The sequence below is a fragment of the Rutilus rutilus genome (assembly GCF_951802725.1).
Source record: "Rutilus rutilus genome assembly, chromosome: 18".
Taxonomy (NCBI): Eukaryota; Metazoa; Chordata; class Actinopteri; order Cypriniformes; family Leuciscidae; genus Rutilus; species Rutilus rutilus.
The window spans coordinates 34093511-34109109 of NC_140231.1; the positions used below are offsets into that span (position 1 = coordinate 34093511).

Sequence of the window (15599 nt, forward strand, 5' to 3'; positions counted from 1 at the left end):
GTCTATGCTGCCCGCTACGATCGCCATTCATTCTCAAAATGGATACAGCTTGTTTTCTCTGTCATTAATATATCTGACAAAAGTAAGAATAGCAGATGTTGTCCGTTTTGTTAATAGTTTTCGTGTAACAAGATCGAAATTGGACAAAGGTTACAAATTATTCTTGACGTTTGCTTACATAAAAAAAGTTCCATTCATTTAAATGGCATAGCACTTGATGACCATGCTCACACTTACTATAGCTAAATAAAATAAATAAATAAATTGAAATGATGTCTGATTGTAGGCTATGTTTGAAATCTAGTGGCTTTTGTTAAAATTTCATGTTATTAAGTGTTCGTTTGTTCCGGAGATTGCAGCAATCTTCCACTAGTGACTAGATTATGGCTCAGTTTTCATGTTACCACCATGAATGAAACTAAGAATTGTACATCTTTACAGTGAATTTGACCTAACGTTGCTAGTAGGTCTAATAATGAAATTAAGGCAAATAATAAAAAAAAATGGTTAGACTAAAAACATGAATGAAGTGAGTGATATTACATGTTTTAAAAAATCATGATGTTACAAAATCACATTTTGCTGTCAGGTCCCCTTATGAAAAGAAAATATATTTTCCTATATGTGAATGATCAATATATTAAATGATTTAACAGTATATTTGAAAATATACAGAATAATATAATGTGTTAATATTACAATATATTGAATAATACATAAAGAATTTTCATATATTTAAAAATGTGAGACAATATATTTACTAATATATCATAATGTATGTAATTTTATATTCAATAATACACTTCATAATATATACAGGGATTAAAGTTATCAGTCGCTACGAGAGTATACGATGGATTTCCGTCAATATCAGGGTTCCCTTATGTCTTAAATTCACTTTTCATAATTTGAATGCTGTAAATATGCTTACATTTCTCAAATAGTCTTAATTTTAGTTTGAATGGGAAGGACGGGTGAGAGGTTGAATGGGAATTAGGGTGGTGGCGCAATGGATTAGACACATGCCTTTGGTGTGAGACACCAATGTGTCCCTGAGCAAGACACTTAACCCCTAGTTGCTCCAGAGGCGTGCGACCTCTGACATATATATGTCCATATATATGGATATAAAATATATAATATATAAAAAATATATATATTATATATACGCTTTTGGATAAAAGCGTCAGCTAAATGAATAAATGTAAATGTAAAGACGAGGTGTAGGCTATTCACCCTGCTTAGGGGGATGTGATCAAAGCCTGGGGTGGAGCAAAAGCATGTTCCTCTCTCCACTTTAAGCGTTCTGTTATCACTCCGCTCCTGATCCACGCCGGGTTTCCCAGTCCTGCTCACGGAAAAACTGCTCCGTGTTCACTCATTTTTAAGAAAGTTTCAGAAAACAACTTCTACAAACAATTTTAATTTGCCAACAGTTAATAATAATAAATAAAAGTGCATGACGTGCAAATCAGATAACAATCAAGTGCGATATAAACATGTTTTGTCAGGGCATCAGTCCCGAACTGGCATCAACACTTAACATCTGCTTACTCCTTCACACCACAGACACGTCATTTGCCGTCTGTGTCTGGCGTGATTTAACTTCTCCCCAGTTGGGGCCTTCACGGCCTGCGGTGTAAGATATATACGAGCGGACTCTCGTAGACTCGTAAGTTACACGGACTTCATCCTCCGTGAAGTGCTTAACACACAAAAAAGTGCCCCTCTTCTCTCGGTATAAACCAAATCCAGCGCTTTTTCAACATTTCGTCACAAGGAAAGCTGTGCAATTATAAATAGGGTTGTTTCTTCTATGAGTGCAAACATAGAAAGGTACGCAACAGGACTGGCCGCTTTTAGTCTCCGCATTTGTCCTCCGACTGCTAGTGCTAGCGCTTTCACCGGAAAAGAGTGTACCCTACTTCCGGTCTTGACGGCCATTTTTGTGAAATAGGCCTATTGGTGAGTAATGTAGATGAACTGTCGCGCTTGTGACAGGGCGCATGTTTAACTGAAAGAACAAGCAGAGAGAGAGACCCGGTCGCGCTCTCTCTCTCTCTCTCTCTCTCTTCCGATCCAGGCGAAAGTGTAAACAAGACTTCACCGTCTCCAAACTAGGTGCTGTCTTGCTCTCTCTCCCCCTCGCACATATTAATCAAAATAAATCGACACCGTGGTAAAAGGTCGGAAGACCAAAGTTTCATGTGCAGCATTCGGAGATATTTTTTTCCTGAATTACCGTGTGAATTGTGCTAAATAAGTTGCCTTTTCTTTTCTGAAAAGCTTTCCGGGCATTAAGCAGACATAAAACAACACTTTAATAAAACAAAAAAACTATCCATTGATGAAATGTTTTCTGTGTTGACACAAATCTTGGATGTCCAAAAGTTTCTGTGCTGCTAGATAATCGTATCTCTGCTATCAAACTACAAAAATGGCCGAACGGGGTGGAGTTGAACCGAGTGTCACCTCTGCAGACTGGAGAGGGGGCGGGGTATGACGTGTCTCATTTGCATTTAAAAAGACCGCACCAAAACGAGTTGCTCTCAGACGCACATCAGAAAAGGGGCCTGTGGAGCTATAATAATGAGGAATTCAGACCCAAGCATTGCAGTAACGCTTTATATAGACCACAAATGTATGATTTATATGTAAAAAGGAACGATTTAAAAGCATGATATGTCTCCTTTAAGTAGTGGTGGGCAGTTCGAGGCTTCATGAAACAATGAAACCGAAGCAAATGTGCCATATTGTGTCGAGGGTTCTAAACAATCCGACACCCGTCTCAATGGTGACACTTAGTGCTCACTTGCAGGTGTTGATCGGAAACAACCATGACAACGAGCCATTAAGAATTTTTTTTTTTTTTTATTATTGTATTTTTCTAATATGTGAAGCTTGTAACCTGTAGGCTCCTCACTGTGCATAATGTTATTTTGGTCCTGAAAAATTTATATTAAAGGGGTCATATAATGCCATTTTTGTACAAGCTAATGATTCTTTAGGGTCTAAATTAAACGTCTGTAATATACTTTAGTTAAAAATTCTCAATAGTATTGTAAGAAAACACTAATTTTACCTGGTCAAAAACAGCTCTGTTTTTAGCACGCCGTTTCAGTGCATGCGTCTTTAAATGATAATGAGCTTTGCTCACCCCGCCCCTCTGTTCTGTGCGCACACTGTTTGTAACACAATAACACAATAACCATAACGCAGTGTTCATTATAAACGTGGAATTATGAATTATATTGAGAACGTCGTACATAAAAAAACATGCCGTAATGTACCCTGAGTGTAAACCTGCATTCATCGTGAAGCGTGCAGCAAACGATTTTCAAAGATTAATATAAATATTAATATAAAGGTTAATAAAACGTTACACTCACTTCTTCTTCTGGAGGTGCAGCAGGAACAAGGGTTTTATTTATTTTTTCCGTACTATGCCGACTTCTCTCAACCGTGTAATGCTTCCGCTCAATACTAACCAGAGGCCCTGACACAATAGGCAGGTCTGATATGATCATATTCTCCGGGTCTGGGTGTGTGTGCATTAACAAGCCATTAGTTGATGTTAGAGTATGGTTAGTTAATAATGAATTAATTATGATGTGCCTCCTCAAGTAAAGTCATGACACAATGATGCACTTACAAATCATTAACTAAAATATGAATAAACATATACAATAAGAGTGTCATCCTTATTCCTTTACACCCATGGTACAAAACAAAAACAAAGATAAAAATAATGTGTAGCTTTTATTTTTATTTATACAATTAAACATATATGGACTTAAAATAAAGTCCAAACATACCTGTAAAGACACACATAACACGTTTACATGTAAAATAGGGAATAAGCTATAAGCTAATGCTAATTGAAGCATATTTAATAGTTAATTATTGTATAACCTCCTGTAACCTCCCAAATACAACATGCAAACATGTCTTTACTTATTAATTCTGTTTACCAAAGAAGTCAACAATTATGAGATTAAAATGCCAGCATTACCATAGGAACACAACCAATGTGCCGAGCGAGCACTGAGTGCGCCACTAATGAGTGTCCCACCAGAAACAAACCCTACATACTGTAGTTCCAGGAAGAAAAGTAGCTATTCTCAGAGAATGTCTAATAACATAGATATCATATATAAAGGCTAGATGTCTCGTGCGCACTGCTGGCCAATGTAGGTCGACGTCCGCACATGGCGGCCATCTTGCCACAGTGTACTCGCTCACTACTTCAATGGTGCATGTACTTTTAAATAACCATAACTGGCTCATTACTTTGAATGCAATACAAGTCACTTTAGACCATCTGTCCCATGCACTAACGTAATGAACGATCTGATGTAAAGTGTTGTGCAAAACGATGTGAAACTACAAGGTTCTGTTTAGAAAGTCTTTATTGCTGATATTTGACAGCCGTTTCAGCAGAAGTTCAGGAGTCTTCAGAAGAATCAGGAGTCTTCAGAAGAATCACTAACATACAAGAAAGAATAAGATTTCAACTTCAAAAGGGGTCTGCAAATGTCCCGATCATCCGGTTAGGCTTTATTTTGTGATAATGATCGGCTGACTTTACAGATTTACATTATAAAACTGTTGTATGACATGGTTCATGTTAGTTTATAATATGATCAATAATTACAATACATTTGATCTTCTTGCTGTTTTTGTGGTCACCCTCTTAAACCTGAAAGAATAAACAGATTTAGTTGATCTGCAGTGTGTCAGTCTGAGTTTTTGATTGCGATCACATCACCTTAATCACAGCAGAACATGATTACGTCATTGAGAGCGGTGTCGTCTCCTTCGCTTCCCTGTGACGGTTCTATCCGGGTCTGTATGCCGCAGATTCCTGTTCCGTCACACGTTGGGCTCCAGTTGCCCCAGTCGCCCCAGTATGTGCCGCCACCCTCCAGCTCCTGACCTCCACTGCATTTGAACCTGGAAAAAATTCAGATGTGACAATATGATAAAATATATAATTGTGCTGTTGGATTGAAAGTCAGTCACATGATCACCTGCAGCCGACAGCCTAATCACTGCAATCTTGAACAGCAGCACGACTACGAGTGTGATAGAACTAAACTATTGATGGGGGAAAACTGAGCCCTTAAATAGCTAAATAAACCCAGGATGGGTCAAATTGTGTAAGAGGTATACACTGGGTAAGAGATGTTATAACTTATAGCAGCACACACTCACTTGATGTTATTTGCGGCTGTATCATCTCCAGATCCTCGGGAAGATTCAACTCTCAGCTGGAAAGCTGTCAAGAATCCAGAAGAACACTCTTGCTTAGATGTCCAGTCACCCCAGCTGAAGAAAACACACAAAGGTTGCCTGATCAAATCAATTATCATTCAAGAAAATCCTCAATTTACTTAAATAGCTTAAACACTTAATGCAAGAATTGTTAATAATCGGAGTCCATTACCCTCCTACGCTGGACTCGACTGAGTTGTAGCGACGAGTGGCTTTGGACTTATCAACACAGTAAAGACGAATCCCATTGAGCGCTGTATCGTCACCAAACATAAGAGGAGATTCCACCTTAAAAGAACAAGACAACCTTCCATTTGAAAGAGTTAACTTTAACCCAACCCATAGTAACATTTATCTTCATGCTCTTTAGTATTACACATACACTTTAGAAACCTGGAATTAAACAAACAGCAACTCCACAGGTTTCAACCTTTGAATCGCTCATCAACCCCCATATTAGCAAAATAGAGTCAATGCCCAACTTACCCTCAGATTAAACCCTTCAGCGTACATTCCACTTGGACACATGTCCCTAGGCCCCCACGATCCCCAACCCATTCCGTTCGACACCGTCAGCTCAGATCTGTAAGCTCGGTCGCTGCTCCGCTCAGAAGGCCCTTCTGTGGACTGACTGCTCACATGCCCAATAATGGCTAGCAGTGAAAACATCATGGAAAAGAAGTGATGCATTGCTACAGCACTGGCCTGAATACTTACTGAGCTATATTAAATTTTAGGTAGACTATCTGCAGAAAATGCTAAAGCAGAGACAGTATAATTCTATAAGGAAGAAGCCTCATATTTATACACAAGAATCATTAACCACGATGTCCATTCCATCCAATCATAATACTCAAAGATCAACCCCTACCATATTTGGCATATTAAGTATAAATGATGTTTTATTAACAAAGTTCGGGAGGACCACGTTAATATAATTAAGATAATCAAACCTAATTAAACACGTGTGGAGCACATTCAGTTAATCAACCCAATCAGCGAGTTAAGAGGTCTATACATATAGCAGATAATCATGCTTTGGTTCAAAGGAGTCGTCAACTCTAGGCTTGTTGTCTTTCACTTGGGGTTTATTTTCCTCAGCTCTAGGGCCTATACCATGAAGCCGGTTTAGGTGGCTAGCCAGCTGTGTTTCAGTTTAGTTTCTGCCAACCCTGGGTTTTTCACAAATGTACTATACAATTCAGTACATGTTAAGAATTATTTTAAATCTTTTAATTCTGTTAATCTTATGATAGGATTCCCTAGACTCATTGCAACATGTAGGCTATGCAGTATTGCTGCAATCTCCACTGCTCTAGGAGAACATGAGGCAGATTATGTTAATAGGAAGTCCTATCACAGCCTTAATGTTCAGGTAGAAATGATGTGAATGTGAGATGATCATTTTCTGTGAGATGAATCTTTAAATGAATAGTAACATTAACAGATATAACAATGATCTACTTAACATTTTATCTGCAGACGACTTGTGGTCATGAACGTATGATCACAAGTTTGGATGCCAAATGGCCTGGCTCCAGTGCTTGACTCACGAATTTTCCGTGAGTCTGTGTTGTGTCAGCGCTTTGAGGAAATCAAGTTAAATTTGGTACAGTACAAAACACTGTTAATTTGAACTGAGATAACCCCCTGTTATAACCCCCTGTACACAATAACCCCCTGACCTCAGACAGGGCCACAGCACCGCTTCAATGTGGCCCTCAGTAAAACCAGAGTGAAGATAGAGATGACCTTTGGCATCCTAAAGGCACATTTCAACTGTGTTCGGCGCTTAAGAGTCAACAGAGCGGGCATCACAGATAGTGGCATAGTGCGCATTATAGCCACCATTAGAAAGGAGCGAGAACCACCACAAAACCAGCTTCTCCCCGATGAAACTGACCCGATCACACTTGACCACCCAGCTGGTGCAGATGTAGATGCAATCACCATACAATATTACACTTAATAAAAGCACACTGAAACTGCAGATAGGCCTCAAACTGTTTTATTGGTTTTGTGGGATGGGAGGGAGAAAGAGAAAGTTGCATTAATAAATATTCATACTAAAGTGTTACTTGGTTAAATAAGTTCACATACTGATGTCAGTTTTATCCAGCTGTTTGATCTCCAATTTTTTTTTTTTTTTTTTGGAGCCTCCTCAGCTCACAGTCCAGCTCCTTTAGTGTACAGTCTAGTTAGAGTCTCCTTTAGAGTGTGCAGTCTAGTTTGAGACTCCTTTAGTGTACAGTATAGTTAGAGTCTCCTTTAGTGTGCAGTCTAGTTTGAGACTCCTTTAGTGTACAGTATAGTTAGAGTCTCCTTTAGTGTGCAGTCTAGGAGTCTCCTTTAGTATGCAGTCTAGTTTGAGACTCCTTTAGTGTAGAGTATAGTTAGAGTCTCCTTTAGTGTGCAGTCTAGTTTGAGACTCCTTTAGTGTACAGTCTAGTTAGAGTCTCCTTTAGTGTGCAGTCTAGTTTGAGACTCCTTTCTAGTTAGAGACTCCTTTAGTGTGCAGTCTAGTTTGAGACTCCTTTAGTGTACAGTCTAGTTAGAGTCTCCTTTAGTGTGCAGTCTAGTTTGAGACTCCTTTAGTGTACAGTATAGTTAGAGTCTCCTTTAGTGTGCAGGCTAGTTTGAGACTCCTTTAGTGTACAGTCTAGTTAGAGTCTCCTTTAGTGTGCAGTCTAGTTTGAGACTCCTTTAGTGTACAGTCTAGTTAGAGTCTCCTTTAGTGTGCAGTCTAGTTTGAGACTCCTTTAGTGTACAGTCTAGTTAGAGTCTCCTTTAGTGTACAGTCTAGTTAGAGTCTCCTTTAGTGTGCAGTCTAGTTTGAGACTCCTTTAGTGTGCAGGCTAGTTAGAGTCTCCTTTAGTGTACAGTCTAGTTAGAGTCTCCTTTAGTGTGCAGTCTAGTTTGAGACTCCTTTAGTGTACAGTCTAGTTAGAGTCTCCTTTAGTGTGCAGTCTAGTTTGAGACTCCTTTAGTGTACAGTCTAGTTAGAGTCTCCTTTAGTGTGCAGTCTAGTTTGAGACTCCTTTAGTGTACAGTCTAGTTAGAGACTCCTTTAGTGTACAGTCTAGTTAGAGTCTCCTTTAGTGTGCAGTCTAGTTTGAGACTCCTTTAGTGTACAGTCTAGTTAGAGACTCCTTTAGTGTACAGTCTAGTTAGAGTCTCCTTTAGTGTGCAGTCTAGTTTGAGACTCCTTTAGTGTGCAGTCTAGTTTGAGACTCCTTTAGTGTACAGTCTAGTTAGAGTCTCCTTTAGTGTGCAGTCTAGTTTGAGACTCCTTTAGTGTACAGTCTAGTTTGAGACTCAAGAAGAAGAACGTGATTATATAATGTAACGCTAGCCAAAGGATAAAAAAAAAAAAAACGGACGCTGCTTTAATTGCGTTAAATGTTGTTAATGCGTTAAACTGAAAAACATTAATCGCACGCGTTGCCGTTGACAGCAGCACGGACATAACCGATGTGTTTATGTGAATACGCGGCAAGACGGAGGTTGTGACAATGTTTTCGTGTGTATTTGAGTGTAAGCGCAACAATGAACCCCGGTTGGGAAACGCTGGCATAGTCTATCATATGCCATTGCTTGGCCCTTGGGTGCATCCATGTTGTTTTGTATTTATCCGCTTGCCTAAAGAGAGTGTTGGTGACTGTGAGGTTGTTCTCTGCACACATACTCAGTAGCCTTAATCCGTTGGAGTTCATTTTACCTATGCCATGCTGACCAAGTACTCCCTTCCAGATCATGTGATCATTGCCAATTCTGGCGTTGAAGTCTCCCAGCAGGAGTAACTTGTCATTTATGGGAGTGGCTTTCACATGACTGTCCAAAAGGCTGTAAAAGCTGTCCTTGGTGTCATCACAACTTGGCAGGGTAGGTGCATAGACACAAATGATAGTGATGTTATGGTTGTGGTTGAGAGGAAAACAAAGTTTGATCATTCGCTCACTGATGCAAACCGGAAGGTCCGGGATTTGGCGCAAGAGGTTAGTTCTGATTGCAAAGCCAGTTCCGTATATTCGGTCTTCGTCTGCTTCTTTGCCTCTCCAGAATAAAGTATAGCCACCTTTGAGTTCTGCAACTGATCCTTTTCCGCCCTAAGGTCTCCACAAGACCCTTGCAGTGCCGCCTTCCTGGCCGATGGATCCCTAAATAGATCTCCTACGCCTAGTCCACCGGAACTGTCTTCACATGCTAGGGCAGGCATATCCCTGTCTCACCGGGGGTTTAAAACCCGTCGGCTGCCCTCACCTAGTTCAGCCGGCCCGTTAAAGCCGTTGCCCAGGGGGTGGGCGCTGCCGCATGCAAGCAGCTTCTAGGACCCATAGGTGAGAGCTGGGTGTAGGTGGGGACCAATAGAGGATAAGCCACCCCTCGAGAGGAGTGTGACAAGCTTTTTCCTCTTGAGGTGCTACCCCGACCATACAACCCCTACACCCCTAACGCGCACGTGATTGGACAGAAAGTGAGGCTTTATTTGTCGTCAATCACGCGACTCTAGTAAACCAATACACACCCCGATAGGGGCCTTCACTAGAAATTGTGTCACATGTGTCGCATCGAAGCTTCATTGTCATATGTAACATCACTAGTTTAATGATGTATCAGTATCCAAAGAGGCAATCAACTCATCAGTTTTTATACTTGTGTTGTTTCCCACTGAAGTTAGGTACTAATCTTCACCTTTTCATGTCCTTGAACTCCAGTAAATTCAACCAAGATGGCTGATTTCCTTTTAAGGTTCTAGAAGTAGGACCACAAGCTGTGTCCCAATGTGAAGGCTGCATTCTCCGAAGGTCGCATTTGAAGGCCGTTTGCGTCACTGCGGCGCGACAAAGGCTATCCTGATTCAAAAGGGACGCCAAAAGCACCCTTTGTTTCCATGTGAAAGGAAGGATACATAAAAGGATCCTTAGTGGCCTATCCTACCCCATAAGTTATTGCGTGCCGGTGACGACTGCATTTTTAATAAAAAAAAAAGGCGGCCGAGAGTTCGTTGGTGGATGGAAAATTCACATTTAAATGTATTACGTTTTCATTTACCCAAATAGCTAGTGAAACCAGAGTTAAAAGCCACAAGTTTTTCATTCTTATAAACTTCATCTAAACTCATTCGTCACCTTTGTGTGGTTTCATTTGTCAGGTGGTTTGATGCAAAACTTGTGCTATAGTTTAACAACCTATTTGTAATATTTGCACTAGTCTTACCAATGAGAAGAAGCAGAAGTGTGTGTTTATGTGTGTGTTCAAGGACATAAAAGACTGTAGCTGTGTCCCAACGGAAAGGCTGCACCATGCAGCCGTCGTAGGATTTCCTGATTGCGTAACCAGGGGCCAGTTGTTCATAAAGTTTAAACTGGATCAGAATGATCCGGATTTGGAAATCCCATGTTGTGCTATCCAGGATCAGGTAATCCATCTTACTTTTGTGCCGGTTTTTCAAAGCAAAATTGGATTGGATCACCCTGATCTGGGGCCTCATTTATAAAGCTTGCGTACGCACAAAACGGGGCTGAAAACATGCGTACGCCAGTTCCTGCGCAAAAGGTGGGATTTATAAATAAAAACTTGACGGGAAAATTTGCGCACCTGCACGCCAACTCTGACCCATGCGTACGAACGTTTTGGAGATGGAGTACTTTGGCGACACCGATGGTGAGCTGGAGTTAAATGTATTTTTGGTCACTTTTATACAGAAAATCTAAAGAAAATTAAACATATACAGAAAGATTATACAAATACAATTTCAATCACCAAGCCTGTCACTTGAAGCAAATATCCATTCCTTCTTAAATGTCCGCGGCAGCGAGCGTGTTGAGCCGTTTAGTGAAACTGACGCAAATAACAGTTTAAATAAATAAAATACTTCTGATATAAACATTTATATTAAATATGCCATTCAAATTAATGGAGTTAAACACTTAAACATGAAATCATTACTGAAGTTACAACATTTTTTTAAATTCAATCATTAGAAATATTTGTTGTGGATGCGATTGTTTTTGAACACTTTTCCTGTGGCGTGCTTTAATGTTTTAACCACAGAGATAATTGCTTATCATGATAATACCAGATTGTCTGAGAAAATAGTTTAGTGCAAATAATGCCCAAGGCCTATCTGTTTCCATTAAAAATATAAATCAATTAAAAATACAATTCGGCAAGTGGAAAAGATTGAGAAAAACTTTCTCTGAAATGTATTTTACACGATTTGATTTATGTAGGCTATTCAAAAACAAGGCAAGGATAGACAACTACTTGATTTGTATTAATGTAATGTTTCTTATACCGTTTATATCATTTGCATATGATTATTCATCCACGTGATAACGTTTAAGTTATCATGTGAATGAATAATCATATGCAAATGATATGTAGATGAGGATCTGCATAGTAAAACTAGGCGTTGTAAGCTCCATATATGGTTATTTCGGGTGGAGACGCATGTACGCACAATCTTCCGCTGACTGGGATTTATAAAGTGAATTCTGCGCAGGTTCTGGCGTACGCACGGTTTTATAAGTCTGAATATTTTTTTGCGTACGCCATTTTTGGCTTTCGGGCGCACGTATACTTTTAGTAAGGTTCCTAGGCACAGTTTTATAAATGAAGCCCCTGGATGTAAACTTTTTCCGATTACCAAATCTGGATTACTGGTGCTCTACGGAACCCCCAAAGGGACATGGTCATGTAAAAAATATGAGATTGGGGGAAAACAAATATTTCAATGCTTTTGCGTTCTCTCAGAAAAGTTTTGTATAGCGTTCACCAAAAAAACCTTTATGTTCGCTTGCAAAGATCTTTTGACTGCTTCATCTTTTATGATTGTGCCAAAGTAGCTTAGAAATTAAACTAATATTAAATATATTTTTGTTTGATTTTTACAGCTGTTAGGGGGTTATTTAATGGCGCCAAAATCTCTTTTTTACTTTACATTAGGCTACCAAAAGGCCAAATATGTAGCCTAATGTCTACTTCTAATGTATTACTTTAACAGTTAAGCTAATCAAAAGCAAAATAAAAATATGAGTGTGTGTGTAGGCTATACAGTATTACATGATACAAATGTTGTATTTTTGACCAATTTGAAAGTTTTACTACATTTTCTTCCTGGAATCCACCTTGAAATCCTACCCCCTGTTGGGATCAGGATAATCCTGTTTTTTTGGATCAAAGTTATCCAAATCCTACTGACAAGTTTTGAACAACACAAACTGAAGGTTTCATCCAGATTAAAACTAGGATTGGATCCCGTGATCTAATCTGATTTCAGATTCCTTCTTTCGCTTTTGAACAACCCATTTTCAAGATTTGATCCAATCCGATAACCAAAATCCGATCAGCTTACCTTTGAACAACTGGCCCCAGGTGTTCCTGGTATCCTTGTATCCAAGATAAATCATCAACACTGTCATCCCTTGTGTTTTATTTAACTAAATACATCATAATCAGCTAAAACGCATGTGCAGGTTACTTTACTTCCTGAACAAGCGCACACCTGAGTCCGGGTTGCTTTCACATTCACCGAACTCAGTGCAACCGAACTCAGATCACCTCCTCCAGGTAGTCTCGGGTTCGGTATACCCCAGTGCGCACCTGGGTCTGCATGAACCGTGTCCCGTTCTCAACTAAACTGCCAGTGTGAAAACACCCTTCAACCATTTGTAACCTGCCTAGGAGACCAACTGAAACAGAAAACTGAGGCACAGAACTGAAACATGATAAAACAGCCATCCAAACATAAACTCAGATTATAACAGTCTTTGAATGCAGATTTATAACTGCTTCTTGATTCTGGCACTGTTTGTGATTTTCTGCAGGAGTGAGTCTTCTCAAATATTAAAATGTGGTTTGAATTTGTTTTACAACAAATCATTTTCTGAATGTGCATTGTGCCATTTTAGCTAAACATTTATATCTTTAGAAAGGCAAAACGTTTATGGTAACTTGACAATATTACACTTTAATGTAGTGTTCCTGCAGATTACGCTAGTCATTCTCAGGGAATGAATGGATAAGGCAATTACTTTGAATGCAATACAAGTCACTTTAGACCATCTGACACATGCACTAATGTAGTGAACGATCTGATGTAAAGTGTTGTGAAAAACAATGTGAAACTACAAGGTTCTGTTTAGAAAGTCTTTATTGCTGATATTTGACAGCCGTTTCAGCAGAAGGTCAGGAGTCTTCAGAAGAATCACTAACATACAAGAATGAATAAGATCATTTAAACTTATAAAGCGGGGTGCAAATGTCCCGATTATCCGGTTAGACTATTTTGTGATAATGATCGGCTGACTTTACAGATTTACATTACAAAACTGTTGTATGACATGGTTCATGTTAGTTTATAATATGACCAATAATTACAATACATTTGATCTTCTTGCTGTTTTTGTGGTCACCCTCTTAAACCTGAAAGAATAAACAGATTTAGTTGATCTGCAGTGTGTCAGTCTGAGTTTTTGATTGCGATCACATCACCTTAATCACAGCAGAACATGATTACGTCATTGAGAGCGGTGTCGTCTCCTTCGCTTCCCTGTGACGGTTCTATCCGGGTCTGTATGCCGCAGATTCCCGTTCCGTCACACGTTGGGCTCCAGTTGCCCCAGTCGCCCCAGTTTGTGCCACCACCCTCCAGCTCCTCACCTCCACTGCATTTGAACCTGGAAAAAATTCAGATGTGACAATATTATGATAAAATATGTAATTGTGCTGTTGGATTGAATGTCAGTCACATGATCACCTGCAGCCGACAGCCTAATCACTGCAATCTTGAACAGCAGCACGACTGCGAGTGTGATAGAACTAAACTATTGATGGGGAAAACTGAGCCCTTAAATAGCTAAATAAACCCAGGATGGGTCAGAAATTGTGTAAGAGGTATACACGGAGTAAGAGATGTTATAACTTATAGCAGCACACACTCACTTGATGTTATTTGCGGCTGTATCATCTCCAGATCCTCGGGAAGATTCAACTCTCAGCTGGAAAGCTGTCAAGAATCCAGAAGAACACTCTTGATCATATGTCCAGTAACCCCAGCTGAAGAAAACACAGAGAGGTTGCCTAATCAAATCAATTATCATTCAAGAAAATCTTCAATTTACTTAAATAGCTTAAACGCTTAATGCCAGAATTGTTTATAATTAGAGTCCATTACCCTCCTACGCTGGACTCGACTGAGTTATGGCGACGAGAGGCTTTGGACAGATCGACACAGCGAAGACGAATTACATTGAGCGCTGTATCATCACCACCAAAAATAAGAGGAGATTCCACCTTAAAAGAACAAGACAACCTTCCATTTGAAAGAGTTAACTGTAACCCAACCTATAGTAACACTTATCTTCATGCTTTTTAGTATTACACTTTAGAAACCTGGAATGCCCATTGCCCATCTTACCCTCAGAGTAAACCCTGCAGCGTACATTCCACTTGGACACATGTCCCTAGGCCCCCACGATCCCCAACCCATTCCGTTCGACACCTTCAGCTCAGATCTGTAAGCTCGGTCGCTGCTCCGCTCAGAAGGCCCTTCTGTGGACTGACTGCTCACATGCCCAATAATGGCTAGCAGTGAAAACATCATGGAAAAGAAGTGATGCATTGCTACAACACTGGTCTGAATACTTTACTGAGCTATATTAACTTTTACAAAGACTATCTGCAGAAAATGCTAAAGCAAAGACAGCATAATATTATTAGGAAGAAGCCTCATATTTATACACAAGAATCATTAACCACGATGTCCATTCCATCCAATCATAATACTCAAAGAGCAACCCCTACCATATTTGGCAAATTAAGAAATTATGTTTTATTAACAAAGTTCGGGAGGAGCACGTTCAGATAATTAAACCTAATTAAACACGTGTGGAGCACATTCAGATAATCAACCCAATCAACGAGTTAAGAGGTGTATATGTATACAGCAGATAATCACGCTTTGGGTCAATTGTTGTCAATTCTAGGCTTGTTGTCTTTCACTTGAGGTTTATTTAATTTTTTTATTCAGCTCTTGGCTACTAGGCATCTGGGTTTAATGACATATCAGTATTCAAAGAGGCAATCAACTCATCAGTTTTTATACTTGTGTTTAGTAATGGCAAAATGAGGCTTCCTGAACCACTGAGACCACGCAGTCCATTGCTTCAGCCAAAGGTTCATTACTTGAAGCTTCATTCAGCATTGCTCACTAGTGACACCTAGCTACTGTGCAAAGAAATAGCAGACAAATTCATTCATTCTGAACCAGTGTTCAGAGCCACGCCCCCGCCCCCCTCCTCCCTAATTTTATAAAAAAAAAT

At 39.6% G+C, this 15599-nt stretch overlaps 3 protein-coding genes across 4 annotated transcripts in view; all 3 read right to left on the reverse strand.

Annotated features, from left to right (window-relative positions):
* The window catches only part of cUnh18orf54 (chromosome Un C18orf54 homolog), a 143575-nt gene that overhangs the window by 100979 nt on the left and 26997 nt on the right, over positions 1 to 15599 (reverse strand). Inside the window, exon 9 of one of the 2 annotated variants that reach the window (XR_014625156.1) lies at positions 13065 to 13090. The exons of the other annotated variant lie outside the window; for it this stretch is intronic. The gene's annotated coding sequence lies outside the window, so the exon portion shown is untranslated. Of the gene's footprint in view, positions 1 to 13064; positions 13091 to 15599 lie in introns of those variants that run through there. 2 annotated transcript variants of the gene reach the window in all.
* LOC311277069 (vitelline membrane outer layer protein 1-like) lies at positions 4392 to 6181 on the reverse strand. Its single transcript, XM_084387213.1, has 6 exons — positions 5761 to 6181; positions 5447 to 5562; positions 5215 to 5328; positions 4769 to 4953; positions 4660 to 4699; positions 4392 to 4485 (listed from the first exon to the last, which is right to left on the reverse strand). The coding sequence occupies exons 1-4, from the start codon at positions 5962 to 5964 to the stop codon at positions 4770 to 4772; spliced, it is 618 nt and encodes a 205-aa protein (XP_084243339.1). The 5' UTR covers positions 5965 to 6181; the 3' UTR covers positions 4392 to 4485; positions 4660 to 4699; position 4769.
* On the reverse strand, positions 13420 to 15084 carry LOC311277066 (vitelline membrane outer layer protein 1-like). Its single transcript, XM_084387210.1, has 5 exons — positions 14696 to 15084; positions 14453 to 14571; positions 14221 to 14334; positions 13771 to 13955; positions 13420 to 13701 (listed from the first exon to the last, which is right to left on the reverse strand). The coding sequence occupies exons 1-4, from the start codon at positions 14897 to 14899 to the stop codon at positions 13772 to 13774; spliced, it is 621 nt and encodes a 206-aa protein (XP_084243336.1). The 5' UTR covers positions 14900 to 15084; the 3' UTR covers positions 13420 to 13701; position 13771.

What these genes read in the sequence shown, in the direction of transcription:
- LOC311277069 (XM_084387213.1), bottom strand. Translation starts at nt 5,964, where the DNA reads ATGCATCACTTCTTTTCCATGATGTTTTCACTGCTAGCCATTATTGGG. An exon ending in CTGAAGGGTTTAATCTGAGG is followed by an intron (nt 5,563 to 5,760) that starts GTAAGTTGGGCA and finishes TGTTCTTTTAAG; the next exon opens with GTGGAATCTCCTCTTATGTT. An exon ending in GTCGAGTCCAGCGTAGGAGG is followed by an intron (nt 5,329 to 5,446) that starts GTAATGGACTCC and finishes TGTTTTCTTCAG; the next exon opens with CTGGGGTGACTGGACATCTA.
- LOC311277066 (XM_084387210.1), bottom strand. Translation starts at nt 14,899, where the DNA reads ATGCATCACTTCTTTTCCATGATGTTTTCACTGCTAGCCATTATTGGG. An exon ending in CTGCAGGGTTTACTCTGAGG is followed by an intron (nt 14,572 to 14,695) that starts GTAAGATGGGCA and finishes TGTTCTTTTAAG; the next exon opens with GTGGAATCTCCTCTTATTTT. An exon ending in ACAGCCGCAAATAACATCAA is followed by an intron (nt 13,956 to 14,220) that starts GTGAGTGTGTGC and finishes AATTTTTTCCAG; the next exon opens with GTTCAAATGCAGTGGAGGTG.